The sequence below is a fragment of the Melopsittacus undulatus genome, chromosome Z, assembly GCF_012275295.1.
Source record: "Melopsittacus undulatus isolate bMelUnd1 chromosome Z, bMelUnd1.mat.Z, whole genome shotgun sequence".
Lineage (NCBI taxonomy): Eukaryota > Metazoa > Chordata > Aves > Psittaciformes > Psittaculidae > Melopsittacus > Melopsittacus undulatus.
Window position 1 is genome coordinate 12,407,186 of NC_047557.1, and position 26,353 is coordinate 12,433,538.

At 41.4% G+C, this 26,353-nt stretch overlaps 1 protein-coding gene across 1 annotated transcript; it reads right to left on the reverse strand.

Annotated features, from left to right (window-relative positions):
* Positions 1-2,405: 2,405 nt before the first annotated feature.
* Positions 2,406-25,908, reverse strand: AMACR (alpha-methylacyl-CoA racemase). The gene is made up of 5 exons (XM_005152001.3): positions 25,628-25,908; positions 22,850-22,993; positions 19,392-19,552; positions 11,902-12,088; positions 2,406-3,211 (listed from the first exon to the last, which is right to left on the reverse strand). The coding sequence occupies exons 1-5, from the start codon at positions 25,875-25,877 to the stop codon at positions 2,802-2,804; spliced, it is 1,152 nt and encodes a 383-aa protein (XP_005152058.2). The 5' UTR covers positions 25,878-25,908; the 3' UTR covers positions 2,406-2,801.
* Positions 25,909-26,353: the final 445 nt, after the last annotated feature.

Below are 26,353 nucleotides of genomic sequence, written 5' to 3' on the forward strand. Positions count from 1 at the left end.
TCCCTAGTACAACTAATTGTTTCCTTGGTTCCTGAAGAACAAAGGTATCAGGATCATTTACTCTCACTTACAGAAGGCCTTAAACGAAATCTGTAGTGACATACCAAGACTGTACCCTTCAGATTAGCCACATGTGTGAGGCAGCTGATCCAACCTGCACTGGAGTTAAAATGAGTCTTTTTAAATTGACTTCAGCAATTTTGGGGTCAAAAGTTGTATGCACTGGAGATTACATTTGATAAGGTTTATTGCCCTCCGACATGATCAGATGCAGCTGGGACTAAGCAAATTGTCACCTTTTACTGTAAAGGTGTATAATATCCAGTAATTGACATTAGTGTGATTATTAGCTGGAAATTTAAGACGCTTCTGTTGATTGTTCATCTAATTTGTCAGGACCTACTAGGTAAATCTTGCTTTCATGCAGGTGTTCATGCAGTAGAATGTAAAAGGTGTTTTTACAGCAACAACACTGACAGTTTTGGCATGACACACGTAAAATGAGCTAAAGTCTATGTCATCTTTTGAAGTCTTTGTCAGCAACAAACTAATCTTTGGCAAGGTTAACATTCTGACATAATGAACTAAAACCCCAGCATCCAGCACCTCATAGCATAATTGCTGACATGTCAGACTAAAGAAAACTATATTAAGGCCATATAACTAATTCTTTTTAAAAGTGTGTTTTCTTTTGCTTAGAAGGAGACTGTTTCAAATGATGATTTAATTTTGAAGGAAATGAAAACCACTGTGGAATAACCGCTGTTTACAACCTGTGCAGCTAAGCTGCCTACCATTTCATCCAAAAAGAGAGGAAAGGATTAATACTTGGCTGCTTTTTTGAAGTAAGAAATTTAATTCTGAAGTGATTTTCTAGGCAAACTGAAATTCCAAATGTAATATAATGAGGAGACTACATTAAGAAAATGTAGTCAGGCTATTAAATACAATTACCTTATGATAATAACTTTGCGGCAGCACGTAAGAAAACAGCATTATTTCCATCACTGTTTTGGCATGATATGGCAAATGAACTAACATGATAAGAGGAAAAAAGGTCATAGAATCATAGAATAATCAGGGTTGGAAAGGACCTTAAGATCATCCAGTTCCAACCCCCCTGCCATGGGCATGGACACCTCACACTAAACCATCTCACCCAAGGCTCTGTACAAACTGGCCTTGAACACTGCCAGGGATGGAGCATTCACTACTTCCCTGGGCAACTCATTCCAATACCTCACCACCCTAACAGTAAAGAATTTCTTCCTTATAGCCAATCTAAACCTCTGCTGCTTATGTTTCAACTCATTACCCCTTCTCCTGTCACTATAGTCCCTAATGAAGAGTCCCTCCTCAGCATCCCTGTAGGCCCCTTCAGATACTGGATGGCTGCTATGAGGTCTCCATACAGCCTTCTCTTCTCCAGGCTGAACAGCCCCAACTTGCTCAGCCTGTCTTCATACGGGAGGTGCTCCAGTCCCCTGATCATCCTCGTGGCCTCCTCTGGATTTGTTCTAACAGTTCCATGTCCTTTTTATGTTGAGAACACCAGAACTGCACACAATACTCCAAGTGAGGTCTCACAAGAGCAGAGTAGAGGGGCAGGATCACCTCCTTCAACCTGCTGGTCATGCTTCTTTTGATGCAGCCCAGAATACGGTTGGCTTCTGGGCTGTAAGCACACACTGAATCCGGCTCATGTTCCTTTTCTCATTGACCAACACCCCCAAGTCCTTCTCCACAGGGCTGCTCTGAATTTCCTTTTTGCCCAACCTGTAGCTGTGCCTGGGATTGCTCTGACCCAGGTGTAGGACCTTGCAGTTGTCATGGTTAAACCCCATGAGGTTGGCATCAGCCCACCTCACAAGCGTGTCAAGGTCCCTCTGGATGGCATTCCTTCCCTCCAGCATATCAACCGAACCACACAGCTTGGTGTCATCGGCAAACTTGCTGAGGGCACACTCAATTCCATTGTCCATGTCACCGACAAAGATGTTGAACAAGACTGGTCCCAACATCGATCCCTGAGGGACACCACTCGTTACTGGTCTCCAGCTGGACATTGAACCATTGACCACAACTCTTTGCATGCAGCCATCCAGCCAGTTCTTTATCCACCAAGTTGTCCACCTATCAAATTGATGTCATGTGGGACAATGTCGAAGGCTTTGCACAAGTCCATGTAGATGACACCAGCTGCTCCACTCCTGTCCATCATCTTTGTAGCCTCATCATAAAAGGCCACCAAATTGGTCAGGCAGGATTTCCGCTTAGTGAAGCCATGCTGGTTGTCACCACGCACCTTGCTGCTTTTCATGTGCCCTAGCATGCCTTCCAAGAGAATCTGCTCCCAGATTTTGCCAGGCACAGAGCTGAGACTGAGTAATAAACACCACAACCACTTGTTTAGGAAGAATATAACTCTATTTTATGAAAAGTAGTGCCTTCATGTAATTACAACATGTATTACAATGCAACAGTGTAACTAAGAATTAAAAGAAACAAACGTTTCACAAGAGACAATACTTAATAAAGAATTTTGAGGATTTTCAGCTGCTTACTAAGCCAGATGTGTAGATCTTCAGAACACAATCTTGGTATCATCCTAGACTGCACACCACCCAGGTATATGTGTACACAGCTCCCACTGTTTTCAATTAAATTCAGAACTTCAATAACTTTTCTTTAAATTATTTCAAAGCAGTATCACAGTAACATTTTTGTTACATAATTCAATTTTTAATGCATAAAACCTCACTGTATTGGCCTGAAGTTTGTCTGATCTACATAGTCAGTGATTATAAATTAGATTTTGGTTTCCTGATTTCTATTACTTTATCAGAATAAAGTTTAGCAATCTCTTGCTTAGTGAATCCATATTCCAGAAGTACCTCTTCCGTGTGTTCTCCTATAAAAGGATCTCTTTTACACGACGGAACAGCAGGCGTCCTTGAAAGAAGTGGAGCAGGTCTGGGACTTATCTCTTCCTGATCATTCCTGATAAAAGACCTTCTTTGTTTGTTATGCTGATGTGAGGCAACATCATCAAAGGATAAAACAGGAGTCACACAGGCATCAGTACCATCAAATATATTGCACCACTCAGCTTGTGTCTTCTGTGCAAATATGGATGCAAATTTTTTCTTCATTTTGGGCCAATCGGAGAAGCTCAACTGACTGGGAAGTTTATCCGAATCTAGCCCAAGACCTGAAAGGAGGAAATCAAAGTTTAGCTGTAACATAGCTCAGATAAATTCCCAAGTGCTACTCACAACTAGGTGTGTTTCTCAAGAAGCTAATATTTCACAAGCAGTTCAACACAGCAGAGCATATTAGCTAAGAGTCATTTCAAACTTTATTAGGGTACCTATAAGGGGAAGGGAGCAGGAGAATAAAATGTTATATTACTTGCAATTAGACTAAACCACATCAGCTACAGCCTTTTAACTAAGTGCATATAATAAACACTCATTTGTACAAACACTGCATGAGAGTAGCAGCTGCCCAGAAATAACATTTTGTCCTGAGAACATTTTCTATGATAGGTATTGTATTCTCTAGCTGGCAATAGCTACACAGAAGTCTGCTGACTGCATCCTGGTTTACAGCAATATGCTTCTATCTCATAAAAGCCAGTACATCAGCCAGAGCTGGACATTCAGCAGGCTACTGTGTTTGAAGTCCAACACAACTGGGTAATTTCTATGCCAGAGATGAGAAGATGGTGAGGATGGATATACTGAGGCTCAATGTGCATGAGGTAGCTCAGCTGCAGATGGCTGCAGGTTAACTGACTGCTTCTTGACTCCCTCAGTCCACATGGACTACAGCAGTGTTTGCTGCCTCCCTCTCTTTAGCACACTTTTCAGGATCCAACTCTCTACTGCTGCTCTTCCAGAAAATAAAACCCATAGTCCCCGCGCTCACTAAGTGCTTAAGAACTCTGCTTCCCAGAAGATCAGCTGCATGTACTACATATGCAGTATGCACATCCCTTCTAAGACACAGGAACTGAAGATGGACACAGGCTTTGTACTGAGAAGTCCCTGAACTAGAGATGTCTTAGAACCTTGAAATTAAGGGGCATGAACATAGCAGGAAAATTTTAAGAAAAAAAAAAGGATAAGAAGTTAAACTGAGAACTTAGAAAGGCTGGAGAACAACCATTATCATAATGCTTCACAAACAACAAAAAAAGGGAGCTGCTTAGAAATGCTTACAGCTCTGTGTAAAAAGCAAGAAAAATGTGGATTGCTGCAAACACTTGATTTTGAGCATTCTTTCCTGTATCTTTGAATAGCTGGTATCAGATTAATGATTTGACTTGCAACTGGTAAGTAGGCTTGGCTACACTGAGCTCCTCTAATCTTTAGCTGCAGGCAGGCAGAAAGAAATCTGTGTCCTTCTACTTCTACAGCTTGTCACTGAGAGTGGTAAACATATAGCTCCTGAAACATACAGGGGAGAACAAAGGAAAACAATGCCCTTTCTTGTCTTCTTTAAATTCTTTCTTTCTGCTCATAATCTCTACTGCATGCATCTCCTGGGGCTCAGAGTCTCCCCCAGGTAATCATAGTATTTAAGAATTACACTGTTGAGCACAAAATACTTACTAGCTTTGAAAACGAATATATGCTTTGAAATTTTAACTTTGGTACTGCAAAGGGACACACAGAGAAATTGGCAGTCTCCAGACTCAGGAATAGAGCCTTGCAGTTGCTCATGTTTAGAAGAAAATCAACACAGTCAAAGACAGAATAAGCATTTTCATATCTTATTAAGAGATTACTACGGTATCAGGATAAATATACAAGGTAAACATCACTCCTTATGAAGTTACCAAGTCATGTGCACTTTAAATCACTAAACTTACAGTCTAGTCTTCATAACCATTCGTATCATCCTAAAAAATGATCAGCTGATGATTACTCATACTGGTTGAGCATCTGGAACTAAAGCTTTCAAACTGATTTTATTACTGATCTTCAAAGTATAATACTAAAGATGTACAGTGCTATATAGCTTTCTTAAGAACTAGGTGAGGCAAATTTATTTTCCACAAAAGGTAAGTAATAACACACTGAGATACTGTCTCAATGCATGAAACACTGTCAATTGGAAACATTGTTTTGTAAGTATTTATTTGCATATTAATTATTGTTTGGTTTCTAGTAGCCAGTCCAACATCAACAGAGCTCTACCATTATCCCATTACACAATTATATTAAAGATCATGCCAGATGGAAAGTTGGCTCAACCTAACCGTACAGGCTGTAGCAAAATAGAACAATATGCAGAACCTGGAATTTAATATTATATGCTCATTTTCCACTGACCACTGAAGACTCAAATTTGAATAGCATAAACTGACAGCGTTTAAGCACTACAGCTTCTCATTTTCCAGCCTGTGCTAACCATTTGTGGTGCAGACGAACAGAATCACAGCAGGAGCGACTGACTCAACAAGGAAACAATTACACAGCACAGAACTGTTTGGGATACCACAGGATGACATATTTCACCCAACATAATCAAAAGCAAAGTATCTTTTACACAGAATATCTGGTAAAACAATCACTTCTTGTTTCCAAGGTTTTTTGGTCCAAATTTTCATGTATGGATTTTTGTTTAGAAAACCCAGTCAAACTGCCTTGGTACAGCTTTGAAATAACTGTTCTTGAAAAATCACAGAATCACTGAATCATTAGGGTTGGAAGGGATCTTTGGAGATCATTTACTTCAAGCTCCTGCCAAAGCAGGGCTACCTACAGCAGGTTACACAGGAACACATCCAGGTGGGGGGGTTTGAATGTCTCCAGAGAGGGAGACACCACAACCCCCCTGGGGCAGCCTATTCAGTGCTCTGCCACCCTCTACATGAAGAAGGTCTTCCTCATGTTGAGGTGAAACTTCTCATGTTTTAGTTTACGGCCACTGCTCCTTGTCCTGTCACTGGGCAACACTGAAAAGCGTCTGAAAAATTAAGTCTCCTTATAACTATATAGGTTTAAGTCTCCTTTAAAATGCTACAGTTTTAGTGGCATACATCTGCATGTCATTTATTAATGCAACAAATTGAAATCTCTGTCTCTACAGAACTTCTTAGACAAACTGCAGTAAACTTAGGCACCCATTGCATGAGACAGACAACAGAAAAATTCATTGGACAGATCTGCAAAGTTGCTTTGGCAAGTTGGAAACAAGCAGTTTCTTACAGTACTCCAACCATACTATTTTAAAAGATTATTTATGATCCCTAGCAGAGGGATTTTCTTGGTTTATCTTGCTGATTTTGATTTTCTTTTCAAAATTCTATGCTCATGGCATAGTGATTTTGAAATTATGTTGCCACATGATTGAACAGAATCATGCATTCCCAAGTATGGGAATCCTTAATTTTGGCCAAAACCCCAGCCATAACGTGCATGACATTGCTCATTCTCTCTCTAAATAGAAGTAATTCTCACTCTGAGAGGGAACTGACTTCAGCATATTCCAAGATGAGAGTGAATTTTCACTAAAGTAACCATGTGAAGGTTTTTTTTCTCTGCTCAAAATATCTGAAACAAAGTAAGTTTTGAGAAATTTTAGACAATTCAGTAAAACGTTGATCAGACCCAGAGCATCGCTACAAATGCATCCACAGCCATACTCCAAGTCTACAAATTTAATTACCACAACTGCAAATGTTTTGGCACAGCAGCAAGCTGCCCTGCTACAGTATTTGTACAATACGTAAGGCTCATCTTGATAAGTAAACTCAAATAAAACTTAACAGTATATGTAACTGAGGAAATGTAATGAGAACTGTTCATCCACTTTGTTCATCTTAATAACCTATGTTGTACTGAATTCAGTACATTATCAGATTTTTAATACATTATACAATACTTTACAAACACAAAATGGAGAACCGTGTGGAAATGCTTCGTAATGATGTAATCTATGTTTTTCAAGTACTTCCTAATTTTTTTTCCGTCTTTTTAAATAGAAGCCACACAATGTAGGAGTATCAAAGTAGTTTGAAAAGTTCGCCTTACTAACTTACTGTGTGGTATAACACACGACAACGCAGAATGAAACATTTACTACTATACACTACTATATACAAAATCATAGAATCATAGAATGGTTTGGGTTAGTGAACTAAGCCTGTGTAGTCCAGATGAATATCAAAGGCCCTGTAGCTCAGTCAGAGCTGGGACGTTACAGGAGGATACAGAAGTTATAGCATGAGAAATGTTATTGGCTTTGTTAAGCATGTCTATTGTACTATCAGAGTAATCTGCTGTAATTCATAGAATCATAGAACAGTTAGGGTTAGAAAGGACCTTGAGGTCATCTGGTTCCAACCCACCTGCCATGGGCAGGGACACCTCACACTAAACCATGCCGCCCAAGGCTCTGTCCAAACTGGCCTTGAACACCATCACAGATGAAGCATTCACAACTTCCTTGGGCAACCCATTCCAGTGCCTCACCACCCTTACAGTAAAGAACTTCTTCCTTATATCCAATCTAAACTTCCCCTGTTTAAGTTTCAACCTGTTACCCCTTGTCCTGTCACTACAGTCCCCAACGAAGAATCCCTCTCCAGCATCCATGTAGGCCCCCTTCAGATAATCTACTGTGTTCTGCATGCCTTTTGTAGCCTGGCTACAGCAGTATCAAGCACACCGTTAAAAATCAAGAGAAACCTGCAGAAGCAATTTACAGGTCAGCTGGAACACATTCTGTCTCTTTAAAAATATTGAAACTTAACATTAGTAGCATATGTTTCTTACATCAGATTTTTCATAAAATGTAAAGGCATTTTAGTTATTTGATAGCTGAATGTTTTAGTAATGAAATTAATATAAGTAAAAGGATTATAGAATGTTTGTTAACAACAAATAGTCTATAGTGAGCCCAGAATACTCTCTTAATACTACAACTATTATTTACCATATCTATTTTATATAGCTTCAGTTTCTCACATAACTTTAAAAAAAATAAATTGTGTATTTGTGGTAAGCAGAAATTTAATTTTCCTTACCAAGCACAACCTACAAAGCCAATAACCTTCTCAAACGAAGATGCTCTTGCCCAAGGAAGGTGGTCCCTCACTGTCGTATAACTTGTTTGCAAACATGAGTTCTAAGGCTACTCAATCTTAAAAAAAGAAAGTATAGAAGTTATATAAGAAGTTATTCCACACTTGCAGTTCTTTGATTCTCCTCAGATCCCTTGGGATTTTTCTACTTGTGGGAAATGGAGTTGAAGAACAAAAGTAAATGGTAACAAAGTAAAATAGAAGCCTATAAATTAGGGAATTTAGAATTCCAACACGTCTTCAGGGACAATGCCTGTATTAAACAAAAGAAAACAAGAAAAGAATATATCTGCTTATTCAAATACCCATATGTTTGGCTTAAAGTCATCAAACACTGGCCTGCAGCATTCATGGCTGCAGTATTTTATACTTCTCTACAGATTAAGTTGAATAGCACTTACTTTAAAGCTACAGGAGTGGGGTGGAACGTACGTTAGTTTAAAAAGAAAACAAATTCTGTAACCGTCTGGTCTTATTTGTCATTCTTCTTCTCCATTAAACTTTGCTGGATGCTCCAGCGTTCTTGTATTGATAACTACCACACGGCAAGACTCAGCCTTTTGTCTCTCAACCAGCCAGTCACATTATCTAGAAAGCAGTGTCTGATGGATGGATGTAGTGGTCAGACAATACAGCATGATCACTGACTGGTCTCTGTCCTACTTAGATAGCTTTTCACTGAAGAAAATGCTAAAATTCTGAGTTCCTCTTAGTTGTTTCTCAGAAATTCAGAGCATAAAGTTAAAGCAGCAACTCAGAATTCATCTGCCTACTTTGGGGCATGCACATTGGGCAACTTTATTTTCATGTTTCCAAGTATTCTTTACGCTTACAATGCATAGGAATGACTTGATTTTAACAGATGAAGTTTAAAAAATACTCAGCAATAAAGAACTGGAGTGCCTGTCTGTAAGTGGACAACAACTTCAGTCACAGCTGTGCCTGTGTACCAGTCTGCTGCTATCATCTAGAAAAAACACAAACAGACATTACAGCCTTCTAAGGAAATTTTGCTTTTTGTCTCTATTTGTATCACAACCTTTGCTTTTTTACAGTCATAAGACCATAAAATGTTTTAGGTTAGAAGGGTTCTTGAAGAGTATCTAGATCCAACCCCCTGCCATGGGCAGGGACACCTTCCCCTAGACCAGGTTGTTCCAAGGCCCGTTCAAACTGGCCCCGAACACTGCCAGGAATGGGGCAGCCACAGCTTCTCTGGGTAACCTGTGCCTGCGCCTCACCACCCTCAGTGGGGAGTATTTTTTTCCTAATATCTAACCTAAATATCCCCTCTTCCAGCTTAAAGCCATTCCCCCTTGTCCTGTCACTGTGTGTCCTTGTAAAAAGTCCTTATAAAATGTCAATAACGTTTCTTTGGGTTTTTTTGTATGTATTTATTGCTTAAAGTATTCAGACCAAACTCAAGATTTTTTTACAATATTGTATTTACAATAAGTGGTCTTTCTTTATTGTATTTTAGGTGCATATTATGAATTGTTCATATTTTCATATGAGAAATATTTATCCCCTTCAGCAGTTACAGCTGCAAGCTTTCTGAAGCAATAATGTACTGAGCTAGAACAGATTCTTCTTGTGGCTTAAGGAATTTTCCTTTCTGGGGGTTCTACTGCAGAAATTCAATTCAGAATTTAAGCCTTTAAGTGTTATATGGAAGAAAAAGCTGTTTGTGAGAATTGTACTGCTCTTTCACAAACCTTAGGAGTTTTGACTTAAGCTGAGTTGTGTGTTTCAGGCATTAATTCCCTGCTTTGAAGTAGTTTTAAAATGTATGTTCCAATTTCCACAGTTTATTTCATACTTCTTTTTTTTTTAATCCATGATTCGGGTCAGTTCTGCCAGTGAACAGCTTAGTGCTGTTCCAGATAAAATATATTTAAATGCCACTTTATGTCTCTCTGTCCATATTCAGAGAGTATGTTACTTTAGTCACTCCTATATAATGAGAACACAAGGGTATGGTTGTTGCAAATATAAGAGCTGGAGATTTAGAGACTGCGGAACTGTGAAAGGAACATGATTTCTGAAACATTTGTCACTGCCCTCAGAATTCTGGTTAGCTGAATTGAAACTAGTGTCCTTTTGGTTTTGATTCATCGCAGAGATTCCCTGCAGAATTAAGAACCCAGCGCTGGATCACACTGCAGTTAGTGACATGACATGGCAAGGAAAGTTCTTAACGGGTCTGCAGGGGGAAACTAAGTAAGTTTAAGAAAATACAGAAGCACCCTGGAAGCACCAAAGGTTGCCAGAGAACAAAGCCATAATGTATAGAAGATCTCTCTTTGGGATCCTGCTCACCAACTGCATACCCCACCTTGCAGCCCCATACCTTCATTTCATCTTACCATGCTCCTGAACTTTAGCATCTCCTGGAAATGCAGGCCCTGAGGAGTGTCCCCTCCCAACCTCCCCCCAGTTTTATTGCTGAGACAATATGGTCTCATATGGTCACCACATGGTGTGGAACATTCCTTGGGTCAACTGGGGTCAGCTGTCCTGGCTGTGCTCCCTCTCAACAACTTGTGCACCCCCAGCCTCCTCACTAGTGTGAAGAGCAGAAAAAGCCTTGGCTCTGTGTAAGCACTGCTGAGCAGTAACTAAACCACCCATGTGCTATCAGCGCAATTTTCAGTAGAAATCCAAAACATCAGCCCATATAAGCTTCTACAAAGAAACTGAACCCCATCACAGCCAAAACCAGTGGAGGTATCCATGCTGCAATTCAAGGAATAATCAGGGGGCAGAGACTGAACAAGAATCAGGAGCTACTCCACTGACACCCTCACTTAGCAAAGGTTTAGCACACACACATACAAAAATAGCTCATATAACAACTAGGTACATCCACTTTAGGTATATCCTTTGTTAGTATTCTTTCAACTCAGCAAAACTAAAATTAGATTGAGAACTTATATCCTTCATATTCAGAATAATAGAAATAGAATAAATCTGAAATTATGTTGAAATTTTTTTGTATTTGCATAAAATCCGTACAGAAAGCATTGCAATCTACCAAAGGAGCACAACAGAAGAATTTTTTTTTAAATTACATAACTATTAAAAAGCTAATGGCATATCTGATTTAAAAGCTTGAGGCACACAAACAGTTCAGAAATAAAGAGGCACCTGCTTTTACCTTCAGAAAATTATTTTTCACGATTATTCTAATTTTTCAGATAAACCATATTTTATATTCATACTTAAAGACTCTCCCATCAAATATAAAAATCTACAACTGGACACTAAAAGGCCCTCTTGAAACTGTGTGGTAGAAATTAATTTATAAAGCTGATTTTGCTGCTGGAAAAATCCTGTTCTATCAGGAAATACTATGAATTACTTCCAATGAACATTCATTTCTGAAGCAACTGAAATAGCTTCTTTTTAAAAAGAATTACATCAAAAACATCTAAAATTGCTTGACATTTTATATGCAATACTAAAGAATTAAGTCTCATTTTTAAAGTACATTCACAATCCCTTGAAAAAATTGGTTTCCCTAAACAGTTATTTAGTGCTCCAGCCACACCACAGGCAACCCTTACTGTAACTCCAGAAGAAAACCTGTAATTTAAGAGTAGTTTGTGAAGGTAAGGTGAAGAAAGAATGAAAAAAGAAAGAAACCAAATACTAGAAGAGACTCAACTGAAGTGCTATGCCACTACCCAATGAGTTTCAAGAGGAGTATGGCTTTTACAAAATCAACATAATCAATGTAATGAATCAGTAAAGAATTAATTGAATCATGCTTTGCTAATGTGAAACAACTGCTCCAAGCTACTTACCCTTTATTAACTGCTCATAGAATTGAGGCTCAATGGCACCAACAGCCATGAATTTTCCATCAGAGGTCTTGTAGGTTTCATAAAAAGGCGCACCGCTATCTAGCATGTTCTCACCTCGAGGTCTATTCCAAAGTCCCAGATTCTGTGATTTCCACAGGAAAGAACTTATGTATGCTACTCCTTCCACCTTGAAGATTCAAAGGAAAAAGCAAGTTTCAGAAAATTAGCTGGCTTGTTACCTTAATTCTACATAAAAAACGAAACAACAAAAGCCCTACTGCCAGTTCAGTCCTTTGTTCAGGTTTTTAATGACAAGATCTTGTAAGCAGCTTAGTTTCTTAAAATTTTCAATTACTGGTCATATTACATATGTGAAGTCATCTAGAATTAGAGAAGAAGAAGGAGCATAAATGTAATAATGCAGCTTCAGATAGGCTGTCTTATACCATGGGAACTGGGAAGCTCATCTCCATTACTAAGTTAAAACACAAATTATTCTCCCACTCTCATTTCTGACAGGAACACAGACATTGGTTATCCTAAATAGGCAAGTGTTTGATGCATATGACACTAAAAGAAAAACTATTAAACCCGTTCACTCCTTAAAATTTTGGCTATGTGGTGTACAACCACATGAAAATTTAGTATGTTCAGCCTTTCAGTAATTCTCAAGTTTGTACCAGTCTTCCCAAGCAAAATCATATCCTACAGTTCTGGTCGCCAGCAGCATCCATTCTGTTTTTACAACTGCGTTAGAAAAACTGTGAAAGAAGGTGAGGCAGTAACAGCATACAGCCAGAAACACTGCAGTGGAACAGAGGAAAACATGTTTTTGAGTATTGTTATGATTCACGCATTTTCAGCTGTGCAAAATTAACCTAATGTTGGCTATAGAGAAAATCACACAAAATAAAAATAAAAAGCTATTGGATTATCATGTGAAAACGTCTATTAGTTTCTACCTTTCTGTCATGGTTTGAGCATGTTTTGAGGGTGTTTTTGTTCAAGGTTTTTTCCAGCCAGGGGGAGTCTGGGAGGAAGGAGAGACAGGACACCTGACCCAGGCTAGCCAATGAGGTATTCCATACCATAGCACGTGATGCCCAGGATGCATTCTGGGAAAGAGGAGGCAGGGTGTAGAGCCATGGAGGAAAATGGAGGAGGGAGCACATGGTGCTCGGCCGGGCAGGGTGGAGTGAGTTATGGGTCGGTGGCTGGTGGGGTGTTGTATTCTTTTCACTTGCTGTTTGCTGTATCATTATTATTTGTAGTAGTAAATGGCAGTAGGGGTTTTGTGTTATGCCTTAGCTATTAAACCGTTCTTATCTCAATCCGTGGGGGCTACATTCTTTGGATTCTCCTTCCTAACTCTCCGGGAGTAGGGGGACTTGGTTTAAACTACAACATTTTTGGCGCCCAACGTGGGGCACGAGGGATTGAGATAAGAACAGATCTGAGCAGATTTATGGTCTCTTGTCACAATGCTGATTTATTGGCTCTTAGAGGTTTTTCTCTGGATCTCGCTGTTTCGGGATTTTGCCGGGTACTTTGTGTATGGATTGGACGTGTTTGAGGCTTGGGCTAAAGCTTTTGTTTCACTGTACTTTGTGTCGGAGGCTTGTAATACGGGGGGGCTCCGGCAGCAGGGGGGGATGGACGTGGCCGTGGACTTGGACTTGTACCAGGCCGTCCCGCTGCTCTTCGCCGTCCTTGTCCTTATCCTCGTCGTCGTCTGTGTGGAGCTGCGTGAAGCCAGGAAGGAGCGGCCCCGGGAGCTGCCGGCAGCTGAGGCTGCCAGGGAGAGCGGCATGGGGAGCCAAACGGCTGTGGCAGAGCAGCGGGAGCATGCGGGGGAGGAGCGGAGCAGGGCGGTAGCTGAGCAGCAGGATCAGGCGGTGGGGGGGGTAAGTCCTGCGGCCGTTCCCGACCCTCCGACGGCCGAGAGTGTCCCCCGGAAGTCGCCCGCCGACCCCCAGCAGGATGCAGGAGACTACGCAGCACTTCCCAGCAAGGCAGAGGAGGAACCGAGTCCTGCCGCCGTTCCGAACCCCGCAGCATCCGAGAATATTCCCCGGAAGTCACCCGCCGAGCCCCAGCAGGATACAGGAGACCACGCAGCATTTCCCAGCAAGGCAGAGGAGGAAGATCTGGACTCGGGAGAAGAGAAGCTGATAGTGGGAGAGCTGGCAAGCATGGCAGCTACATCAGCCCCAGTGACAAGTGCAGCAGCATCATTTGAGAGTTCTGACGGTTATGAATGGCTTTTGGGTGCCCTTGGGACCTGCCTGCTGATTGTGATGGTGGTCGGCATGGTGGCACACACACAGAGTGTGTTCCATCCACAACCATTTTGTCTGATCCCAAAAGTTAAGCAGAGTCAGGTCTGGGTCTTGTCTAAGGTTAGACAAGTACATAGGAGCACCAGGAGACTGTTCCCAAGGCTGGATAGTCATGAGTGGCAGGGCATGTGGGACAGTATGGCCAGGTATCTGATCCACTGGGCCCCTCCAGTGCTTTGGAAGCATTGGAGGTGGAAGGCAGCTGTATGGAGTCCCCAGCAGCAAGCTGTAGAACTGTTGAAGGGGACGGTGAATGATTTTGAGCCTGGTGGGCCCAGATACTTCAGGCCATCAGTCCAGAGATGCAACATAGAGATGTCTCATGATCGAGGGGTGGACTTAAGAGTGATTGTGTATTGGAAATGTGAGATCTGGGCATGACGTGAATGGTATGGAATAAGGGGTGGATAATGTCATGGTTTGAGCATGTTTTGAGGGTGTTTTTGTTCAAGGTTTTTTCCAGCCAGGGGGAGTCTGGGAGGAAGGAGAGACAGGACACCTGACCCAGGCTAGCCAATGAGGTATTCCATACCATAGCACGTGATGCCCAGGATGCATTCTGGGAAAGAGGAGGCAGGGTGTAGAGCCGTGGAGGAAAATGGAGGAGGGAGCACATGGTGCTCGGCCGGGCAGGGTGGAGTGAGTTATGGGTCGGTGGCTGGTGGGGTGTTGTATTCTTTTCACTTGCTGTTTGCTGTATCATTATTATTTGTAGTAGTAAATGGCAGTAGGGGTTTTGTGTTATGCCTTAGCTATTAAACCGTTCTTATCTCAATCCGTGGGGGCTACATTCTTTGGATTCTCCTTCCTAACTCTCCGGGAGTAGGGGGACTTGGTTTAAACTACGACACTTTCTAAGCAAGAATTTAAAGCACACAAATCTTTGAAGTATGCCTGCATGAAGGGTTCTTCATTTAATGTGTATTACTTGGTGTCTTTCTGTAGTACCTGCCACAAGGAGGACAGGAACACTTTTGCTCTACTTGTCATATGTTAAAGTCAGTTAAAATGAATTAAAGTTCATATGAGAAAATACTGTATACCTTCCCCTATATGCTTGCAAAGAGATTGCAAGGATATCAAAACAGTGTTTGCTTCACTAATGATCTGTTACACTGCTGATACTGACAAAAAGAAAAAAACAACCAACAAAACAAACCAACCCACTTCCCCCCCCCAAAAAATAATAAATCTGAAGTAAGATTTCACTTCATAATAATAGAAGGGAATAATATCAGAATAAGCCCTAACTGCAAATTAAATTTTGGTTCTGAACAAATAATAGATAGGGATAATATCAGAATAAGCTCTAACTGCAAATTAGATTTTGGTTCTGACAGAACTACTTAATACCTATACACAATGATACTTGCCCCTGAAAACACTTAAAAGTAAAATAGCATGTGGTTTGGACTAGTGTAGGGATTACAGAAATATCCTGGTTGGACACCTGGACAGATAGGTTCCACCTGAGGCCCACTGCAATTCAGAGACAAGTATAAAGGTGTCTAACAGCAGCAGCAAACCTCCAAATGCATATCACACACATACTAATGTCACTTTCGAAAAATGAAAAGCATAGCATGACCAGACTCCACTTAAGCCAAACTGCAAAGTGATTACAGTAACAGCTAGAGGTTTCACTTAATGGCTCCCTCATGCTAAAAGCAGTCCCAGAAGCAGGGACAAGAATTCAGAAGCACTGGGTGACCTGACCTGTCTGCTACACATCTTTTGTTCCTTCTTCAAAGTGAAAGAGTTCAAACAAAGCTGAGAATGATTCTGTATCAACCACATCTTTATCCTCATGACAAATTAATGCCTCTAGGGTGTAAAAGCTTTGGTTTAGAATATCCCCAGGCTGAGAAAAACCTGGAACCCCAGACTTCCATTGAACAGCTAAATGCTCTTGCCATGGGGCTATTGCACAAGCTGTCATTACCACCATCATCTCCTGCAGCTATCTATTCACAAAGAGTGAGTCACACTTAATCAGATGCCTGCCATCAGAAAGCACTGTCTGAATTTGGAGTGAACCTGAAGTATGGTCCTGACTCACATGCCTCTATTTCAGTATGGTGCAGCAGTGCAGATGTACAATTGTGCCTACTGTATCACATCGCAGTGTCCACCCCACATCCTACTAAGCACATGGGAACCATGAGGCCCACTCTTAAGAAACCTGTGATACCTCTAGAGTCAATGAGAAGGGGACAGCAACTAACATAAACCAATTCAGACTAGGCATTTCAATCTTCTAAGGTAGACAGCTGAAACACAGGATTCAGTATCTACTTTTTGCACAGGGCAACAATAACACTGGACACTGCAATTAGGTGATGCAATTTTAGCCCTTAGCCTGATCCTCTCTACGCAATTTTTGTACCAGTTTAGTTTCACCAAGGAGAGGGCTTCCTTGTGTGTATTTTACTGATTGCAAGAATGCTCACAAGCCATTTTTCAGCTTTCAGCACAGTAATTAGAAATAAAAGATAAATAACAAACTGTTCTATCGCAAAAAATCAGATCTCAATCTAGAACTACTAACCTCAAAGACAATGAATAATTACGTTTTAGATTACTTCAGAAAAACAGACATTGTAATAAGTGGGAAAAAAACCCCAAAAAGTGGTCAGTAAAGCAATCCATAAAGATCAAAATTTAACAAAAGTAATCTTGAATACACAAAGCTGCTGAAACAGAAATTCAGCTTCCCTAGTCTGCAACAGAAAATTCCACCACGTGTCAGAGTCCTTACATGTTCAGGCTACCTGAACTGTGTAACAACTTAAGTAATAGGCCTTTAAAGTAAAAAATAATGTTAAAATGACAGCTGAAATGATGCTATGTTGCGCTTTTGAAAATATCTTCTTCCATGAAAGAAGCTTAAGATATAAAAACAGGCTCATCAACCCAGTTTATTTAACTGTCTTTGCTGTTGATAGGGCATGTATGGTTCTCATTAACTGCTCACTGAAAGTCTTTTCCAGTGAAAGGAATGTAACAAAATGCCAGATAAAGTACATTTTGTGATAGTGGACAATACCCTTCCATTTCACAGGACACCAGAAACAGCAGCAGAGAACTGTAAATACCACATCTACAAGGAGACAAGAAAAAACTGAAAGAGGGAAGTTTTGAGGGCTTAAAAAAAAAAAAACACAAAAAGCCATTACACATTCCATTCCCAGTAAGCCACAGATCTCATTAGGACATTAGTAGGCTTACATTGATTCTAAAAAATTCTTTTAGTAATTTAAAGTACCAATAGTGAAAATAAGGTAATACTCTAAACTGCAAGAAATATCTTTTTAAATATGTGAAGAACTGTCACAATTCTCCACAGTTTTCGCTTCACAAATATGCAGACTCCTTCAATTTTCCTTTGTAAGTCATGTTTTTAGACTCAGGTCACTTTTGTTGCATTTATCGGACTTCCTCAAATTGACCTTAGAAATGTTTAATAGAATCTTTGCTGACTCTACTTCCTGTTTATACATCTGAATACAGTGTGCATGTGTTTTACAACAACATGATATTGTTCACTCATGTTCAGCTTGTGACTACTATAAACCCCAGGATTGTATTTCAGCCAATTGTTTTCATGCAGCCTTTGTGCAGCTAATTGTTTCTGCCTAGAAGAACTACAGAGCAGTGATCTCCATGAATTTCAGCCAATTTTCTTCAGGTCATTTCTTCAACTTGACAAGGTCATTTTCAGTTCTAATCCAAGTGTCCAACATTCCTGTAGCTCTTCCCACATGCATATAATTTGTAAATCTATTAAACACAATCGCTCATCTGTTATTCAGCTTATTGGAAAAAACACTAAAGAGATGTTTGTAGAATTCAACTTGGTAAGCTTTTTGTTCTGATGATCGATTACTAATAACTATTGTCGGGATAAAAACATTAGACCAGTTTTGCACTGATCCCATAAGATTTTTATGTAGACCATAATGCTGTGGCCTGCTTCTGAGAATGCCATGTGAATTTACCAAAAACTTTTTCAAGTAAGCTAAGATCATTTGCTATGCTCTTCAAGACCTCTTCAACAAAGCTATTCTGCTCAAATAATGTATCATTTTTAAAGTTATATTTAAGTCCAAATCATAGCCTTCACTCTAATGTAACACTTTGGAGGGAGGTCAGATTTTAATTGCAATGCTCTTTAAAAACAGAGAGAGAGACAGAGAAAAATCACTTGCAGGTAATGAAGGTTTCAAGGATAAATATAAATGTGAAATATTCCTCTTTGTCTAAGTGGGTGGCCTTGCAGTGAAAAAACCCATGGTATTCATTATTAAGCTAATTTAGCCTTTCATTCATTTTATGGCACATTAACACGAAGTGTCTGAAACTGACTTCTCCCAATAATCCATAGCACTGTAATTATTCTAGGGAACAGTGGCTATAGTAAGCCACGACACGACCTGTCATAAATTCATAACCAGATGTACCTTGGATAAAGCTAATGTAATTCTTTATTAGGTTTGCCATTTTTGCTATTATTCATTATATTAATCATAGAATCACAGAACGGTTTGGGTAGGAACAGACCTTAAAGATCATTTAGTTCCAACCCCCTGCCATGGGCAGTGACAACTTCCACTAGACCAACTTGCTCCAAGCCTTGTCCAATATGGCCTTAAACACAGCCAGGGATGTGGCAGACACAGCTTCTCTGGCAACCTTTCCAGTGTCTCCCCACCCTCACAGTAAACAACTTCTTCCTAATGTTTAAATCTCCCCTCTTTCATTTTATAGACATTCCTGTTTGTCCTATCCTTACATGCCCTTGTAAAAAGTCTCTCTCCAGCTTTCTTGGAGGCCTATTTCCAAACACCAAACTTACTCATCAAATATATACGGCTAACAATTTTGTGAAGAAGGCAGACTGGAAAAAATGATAGGGAAAAGCTGCAGTATGTGTCCCACATCATAAGGATGTTATGGCAACACTGATAAGTGAAAACTGCTTGAATATGAAGGAATAGCCATTTTATGAGATTGCTTACTTCCCCTTTCCCAGTCTTAAACCTTATAAAGTTTAACCTTAAAAGCTCAGAATTACTCCCTTTTACAGATTTAAAGTAGGAAAAACGCAAACAAGCAAACCTAAGAAACTGCTTTCCTTGAGACCAAACTTACCATACTTGCATCAATGATCTGCCCCTTGCCAGATTTGGTACGTTCATAGAGAGCTGTAATAATGCCCAGTGCACATATGACACCTCCACCAGCAAAATCAGCTAGGAGATTTAAAGGTGCATAAGGATTTTCATCTTTTCTACCCATCTTTGACAGCACACCTGACAGTAGAACAAAAAAAGCAAGCATAAGCATAAAATTCACTATAAATATTCACTTCTACATTTCTACAATGCTTCATTCTTTTTCATCTATGCAAGTAAACAAGGGATGAAGCAAACTTCTAACAGTTTTCTGTCTCTACTCAGCTGTTTCTTAGCACATAGCTAATCTTTCATTTGTAAAGTATGTAATACATGAAACCGTATTAGTGAAGATGCTTTAAATTAAAGAGATTTTAATAAAACTCTCAGAAATAAACATCAATAATTTACCTATATATGGACAAAATTTCATCCAAAAGACCTGGTGTGCAACAAGTCAGTATTTGTACATAGAACCTCCCCTGTAAGAACTCAATAGGCATTATGAACATGTCTCAAAGCAACTTTGGTAAATTGTACTTCTTTTAATCTTTTAAGCAAAGAATGCAGATGTAGTCTTCTCTGAAAACCCATCACAACAAATTATTTCACACCAATAACTGCACTTCAGTAGTATCCTCCCTCTTCAACTACCCTTGGAAAAAAAAGGTTGCGTATAGGAGGAATGGGTGAATAACACAGAAAGATTACCTCTTATAACATGCAACACAGACACAGAGAACCTGTGTTTAAGCAGAAATGGAGGGGAATATAGCAAAGGCTAAGGCAGTTTACTTCAGATGGAACTCTTAATCTGCTAGCTTTTCTCTGCCATCCTGAACCACCTCTTTACTGTCACCTTACTCTTTGTGGCTCCCTCACAGTAATTCCCTTTTGGCCAGCAAGATGTTCTGCAGTATAACCCCATGTCTCTTGTGCTTATAGCCTCCAGTCTGAGACTTGCAGCATACATGGTCAAAGTCTCCTGAGAACTGCATGACCTGATGCACTGTTTAGTTAGCTAATGGTCTGATGAACACAAGTGCAAGTAACTGAGTGCACAGTATGAAGAAGTTTCCAAAGCCTGCAGTGCAAACAAACCCAGTCACAGACTAAAACCTCACTTTTAATAGTCAAAAGGTCATCACGGGCACCAGCAGATTAATGTAATAACTTACAGCTGGAATTTCTAATGCAACCTATTTTTTAGTTAAAGAAATCCAAAGGTCATCTGGAAAATACTCAGGATATAAATTCTCTTTTTGGGGGAATGTTACCTCCTAAACACCTTGTCCTACTTCCTTCAAAAAGGCAGAAAAAAAATGACTGTGAAATTTCAAGCAAAACTATTTAATTCTGGGGAGACAGCACTAAACAAAATACTGATTAAATCACCTCCAGAGGAAAAAACAAAAAAACAAAACCCAAAAAAACAAAACCATGTTTCTTTTCTTTTGTAAACAGAAAGCACTACAATCTGAGGTAGCAACATACTATGCTGTTTCTGTACCGACTCTCTATGTTAATAACAAAGAAAAATGCCATGATACTTTAAAATCACCTGGACATGAAGTCAAAAGTGTTTCATAGAATAGTTAGGGTTGGAAAGGACCTTAAGATCATCCACTTCCAACACCCCTGCCATGGGCAGGGACACCTCAGACTAAACCATCTCACCCAAGGCTTCATCCAACCTGGCCTTGAACACCACCAGGAATGGAGTATTCACAACCTCCCTGGGCAACCCATTCCAGTACCTCACCACCCTCACATCAAAGAATTTCTTCCTTAGATCCAATCTAAATCTCTGCTGCTTAAGTTTTAACCTATTACCCCTTGTCCTATCACTACAGTCTCTAATGAATAGCTCCTCCCCAGCATTTCTATAGGCCCCCTTCAGATACTGGAAGGCTGAAATGAGGTTTCCATACAGCCTTCTCTTCTCCAGGCTGAACAGCCCCAACTTGCTCAGCCTGTCTTCATACGGGAGGTGCTCCAGTCCCCTCATCATCCTCGTGAGCCTCCTCTGGACTTGTTCCAACAGTTCCATGTCCTTTTTATGTTGAGGACACCAGAACTGCACACAATACTCCAAGTGAGGTCTCACGAGAGCAGAATAGAGGGGCAGGATCACCTCCTTTGACCTGCTGGTCACGCTCCTTTTGATGCAGCCCAGGATACGGTTGGCTTTCTGGGCTGCAAGCGCACACTGAAGCCGACTCATGTTCATTTTCTCATTGACCAACACCCCCAAGTCCTTCTCTGCAGGGCTGCTCTGAATCTCTTCTCTGCCCAACCTGTAGCTATGCCTGGGATTGCTCCGACCCAGTTGTAGGACCTTGCACTTGGCATGGTTAAACTTCATGAGGCTGGCATCAGCCCACCTCACAAGCGTGTCAAGGTCCCTCTGAATGGCATTCCTTCCCTCCAGCGTATCAACTGAATCACAGAGCTTGGTGTGACTGGCAAACTTGCTGAGGGCACACTCAATTCCATTGTCCATGTCAGCGACAAATATGTCAAACAAGACTGGTCCCAACACTGATCACTTCCTCTCCTTCCTCACAGGCTGGGAGAAGCAGCAGAGACAGAAGCAGTGTGAACACCAATCAGTGGGATGATGCATGACACACTGACTGCTATCACCACAGTTGGGTAATTTTGTTATTGTTTGTTACTGCATACTTGGAGGATCATGATACTTAAAAACAACATACTGTCTCCAGCTTAAGGAAACACAGAATTGCCACTTTAAGCCCACCTTCCTTTCACTTGGTATCAATGGATGGATATTTACAGCAGATATGCACAAGAGCTCAAATGGGTGAGGCTGCCTCGTTTTTGTTTGCTTAAAAAAAGTTGCTCACAAACATGAAGAATAATCTGCAACCTTTTGAGGATTATAAACATACAGATTTTATAGGAAAAAGGCCCTGAAGAAAGGCAAAAGGGCATAAAAACTTCAGACCTCTCTTCAAAGAGAAAAACTTTATTCAGCCAAAAGAGCACAAAGGAAGGAAAACACCATACAGCTTCAGAAGACAGCCACTGTGGCTGTCAAAACTAACAGCCTGTCCAGGCCACATTTGCTCCTTTCTTGTGCCATTTTTTGCATTTGTTGAATCCCTTAATGAAATGCTTCACCTCAATATCCTGACAGAAAAACATCCTCGTTTCTCCTGGCCAGTTTCTAACGTGTGAAGGAGCTTAGGGACGGATTAAGCAAGCACCATAGATGACTGGGGAGAAAGGAGCAGGGAGATGCAGGGAGAAAAGAAAGAAACTCTCCTTTCACTGACAGACACTGCTCAGCTGTTTCATCACACTACACATCAGGTAATTTGAGCTACCTGCAAATAACCTTTTGATAAATTCTTGGGTCTTGATTTAAGAGGGAGAGGTGGAACTTACTTGTCAGGAAATATTACAGCCTACCTGATAAAGCCAAATAATTGATGTCATGACCTGCTGAATTTGCATATTTTCCTGTCTGGCCAAATCCAGTAAGTCTAGCGTAGATGAGTCTGGGATTTTCCTGTAGAAGCACATCTGGACCAAGCCCAAGTTTTTCCATGACACCTTAAAAAGACAGAGAATCCTAACTCACATTTATTTTTCGTAAAACTCAAAAGGTCCGTGGTTCAAAGTTAAATCATACAACAAAATTGAATAGCAATTTATGAAGGAATAGATGATAATTCAGTGGCCACACTAGAGCACAACCAACCAGAGTGTTACAAATTACCAACATATATATATACACACACATTTTTGGTACAAGTCAATTAAGCAGAAATGAAGCTTTAAGGTCTTTTTTTTCCTCAGGGTCCTTTCTTTTTTTCAGATTTTTTTCCTGTTTTACTTCTCTGAAAGATTGCCTGGCAGCTTGTTGCAATCCATGTACTGCTGAACGAGAGAGAGAGCTACCAAAGGCTTGTTAAAAAAAAAAAGGAGAGAAAAAAAGAGAGAAGAGAGCAAATTTTTATATTTTTCGCAGTAAAATGATCTGAAATTGCTTTCATCTTTCCCTGGAATATACTTTCCTCACCATATTAGCCTCTCAGTATTCTGTGTGTTCCTGCATCATTCAACTCACTGATGAGGATGGAAGATGCTAGTATTCCACAAAATTATTTGTAACAACCACACAAAAGAAAACGTGTTCTTTTGTAACACAGAGAATTAGGAACCTTCAGAAATCAATGAAATGTAAGTTTGGTCAGCATGGATTTACAGTTAATCAAGCCTAAAATTTTGATCTTGCAACCTAAAATTGTGGTTTTATACGAAGTAAATTCAAACTGCAAATAAATGAAAGATTTTAATTGGCTTAATGCAGCTTGGCCAGACTACACTCTATAATCTACGCTGGCACTGCAGAGAGACACATCTGGGAGGGGGATAGCATAATGTCAATGCATCTTCTACTCCAGAATCTATTACTGCAACTTGTTTCACAAGCTAGCCCATAATATTGCTAAATATTTATTAGATACTTGAGATCCATTTCTACTCTATTTCTTACTGGGCAGTGGCAAACGATTAATGCCAGGGAGAATTATGCAGTGAAATTTGGTAAAGAGCAAGATTTTCAAAACACAGGTAAAAGCTGAGTGCCAAATACCTCCTGGTGTCAGAAAGTCATTGTCCAAAGGTCAATAGTACACGTGTATTTAAAGAAACTCTCCGGTCACATGTGCCTTCATCTTTTCATTGGTTCACACTAACTCCATGCTCAATCACAGATTTGCCTAGTTCAGTTACAAGCCCATAAAGCCTAATGTCCAGTTACAAAATTACCTGCAATTCCAGATTAAAAAACGAAACTAAAACAAACAAAAAAAAACCCAAATGCCTACGTAACTGAAGAAAACAGAAACTTCCACTAGAGAACAGACAACTAGCTACAATGAGAAATCGGATTTAATGCCTTAATTTTGGTTGCACAGCTTCTGAGGAACTAAACAAAAAAATCTTAGGGTAAAAAAACATCACAATCATTAACCCATTTTCAGAATACAAAGCATTACCCATGACACAGGATACATAAGCCTTTTTATAATGTGTGATGTTTGACACAGCCTTCTATTTCTCAGCTGACTTCAGAAACCCCAAAACATTTCATTTAGCTCCTCAATGAAGCATGATCACAGGATGGTCTGGGTTGGAAGGGACCTTTAAAGGTCAGCCAGTCCAACCCCGCCTGCCATGAGCAAGCCGTCTTCAATGAGATCTGGTTGCTCAGAGCTGTCCAATCTGACTTTGATGACACTCTTCATAACACAACAGCATCTTCAAGGAGCAGCACAGATACTGAAATACCCCATCCATAAGCATGAGTGTCTGTGTATGGTTTATAAATGAAGAAAGCATGTTAAATCTGTTGTCTTCAGAGTAATGGAGAAAAGAAAGCTCAAGGGAGACCTTACTGCTCTCCACAACTACCTGAAAGAAAAAGAGGTAGGAGTAGGTCTCTTCTTCCCAGTTAACAAGAGACAGAACCACAGGAAACAGCCTCAAGCTGCACTAGGGGAAGTTTAGACTGGATATGAGGAAAAATTTCTTCACCAAGAGAGTGCTCAGGCATTGGAACAGGCTGCCCAGAGCACTGGTGGAATCATCGTCCCTGCAAGTGTTCACAAACTGTGTATATGAGGCTTTCAGTGACACAGTTCAGTGATGGATTTGGCAGTCTTGGGGGTAACAGTTGGACCTGATGACCTTAAAGGTCTTTTCCAACCTAACTGAGTCTGTGAAGTATATGCTTTGAGAGTTGGACCACTACCTGCTACATCTTAGTCACAAGCTAACCTTACAAATGTAAACTGAGTTGTATCAGCAGGCCTGACAATCACTGCAGGACCAATGCCCACACTCTGTGCACAGCTCCTCGGCTCAGCCAAACCCCTGGTGCCATCCGGAACTATTTGTTGAGTGTGTCTGTCAGTGACACAAGTACTTGTTCAGTCAGCTGGCTGAGCACCTTCCACGGCTCCTTCCCTGGGCCGCTGCAGGGTTGCTTCACTCCACAAACCCCAGTACGGCCCGCAGCGGTCTTCACCCGACATAACCCCACAAACACTGCTCCCTTCCCTCAAGCCCCTCAGCACCGCACCCCAGGGCCCCCTCCCGACCACGCCCCCGATCCCCACCTCCGGGCAGCCCCGTTCCCACCTCCCCACCCCGATCCCCCCCAGGCCGCCTCCGCCTCACCGTGGCGGAAGGGCTCGATGAGCACGTCCGCCGCGCAGGACAGCCTCCGCAGGGCCGCCGAGCCCAGGGGCCGCTTGAGGTCGAGCGCCAGGGAGCGCTTGCCGCGGCCCTGCACGTCGGTGGACACGGCGGAGTGTGGCGTCCGGTCCACCCGCACCACGCTGGCGCCGAAGTCGGCGAGGATCATGCCGCAGAGCGGCGCCGGCGCCAGGCCGGCCAGCTCCACCACCCGCACTCCGTGCAGCGCCATGGCGGCTGCTGTCTGCCGAGCGCCGAGATATCGATCCCCGCGGACGCTCTGCCCGTGCTGGGGCGGTTCCGGGGATGAGCTCGGTGGCCCCCGCACCGGTGGGTGCCGCGGAGGAGCGGGCTGTGCCCGGCAGCGCTGTCACCTGCTTGTCCCCGGGGACTGAGGAGGCTCGGCTGGCCGGTGGAGGCGGCCTGGGCTGTCCCGCGGCCGCATAGCTTGAGCTGCGGGCTGCTGTATGATTCCCCTCCGCACTGGGGGGTAACAAGAAACAGGTATTGTCCTGCTGCTGGGAGTAGGACAGACAGTAAAAGATGTGAAAATCAACAGTTTAAGGGAAAGCTCCCCAGCATGAACTGTCGCATTGTGGAGGGAGGCTAACAGCCATGCCAGTCGTCCACCCCGTACAGGATGGTCCAAACTCACGCACCTCAACCTCCCTTGGTCACACTATGGAGTATTAGAGGAAGAGCTGATTA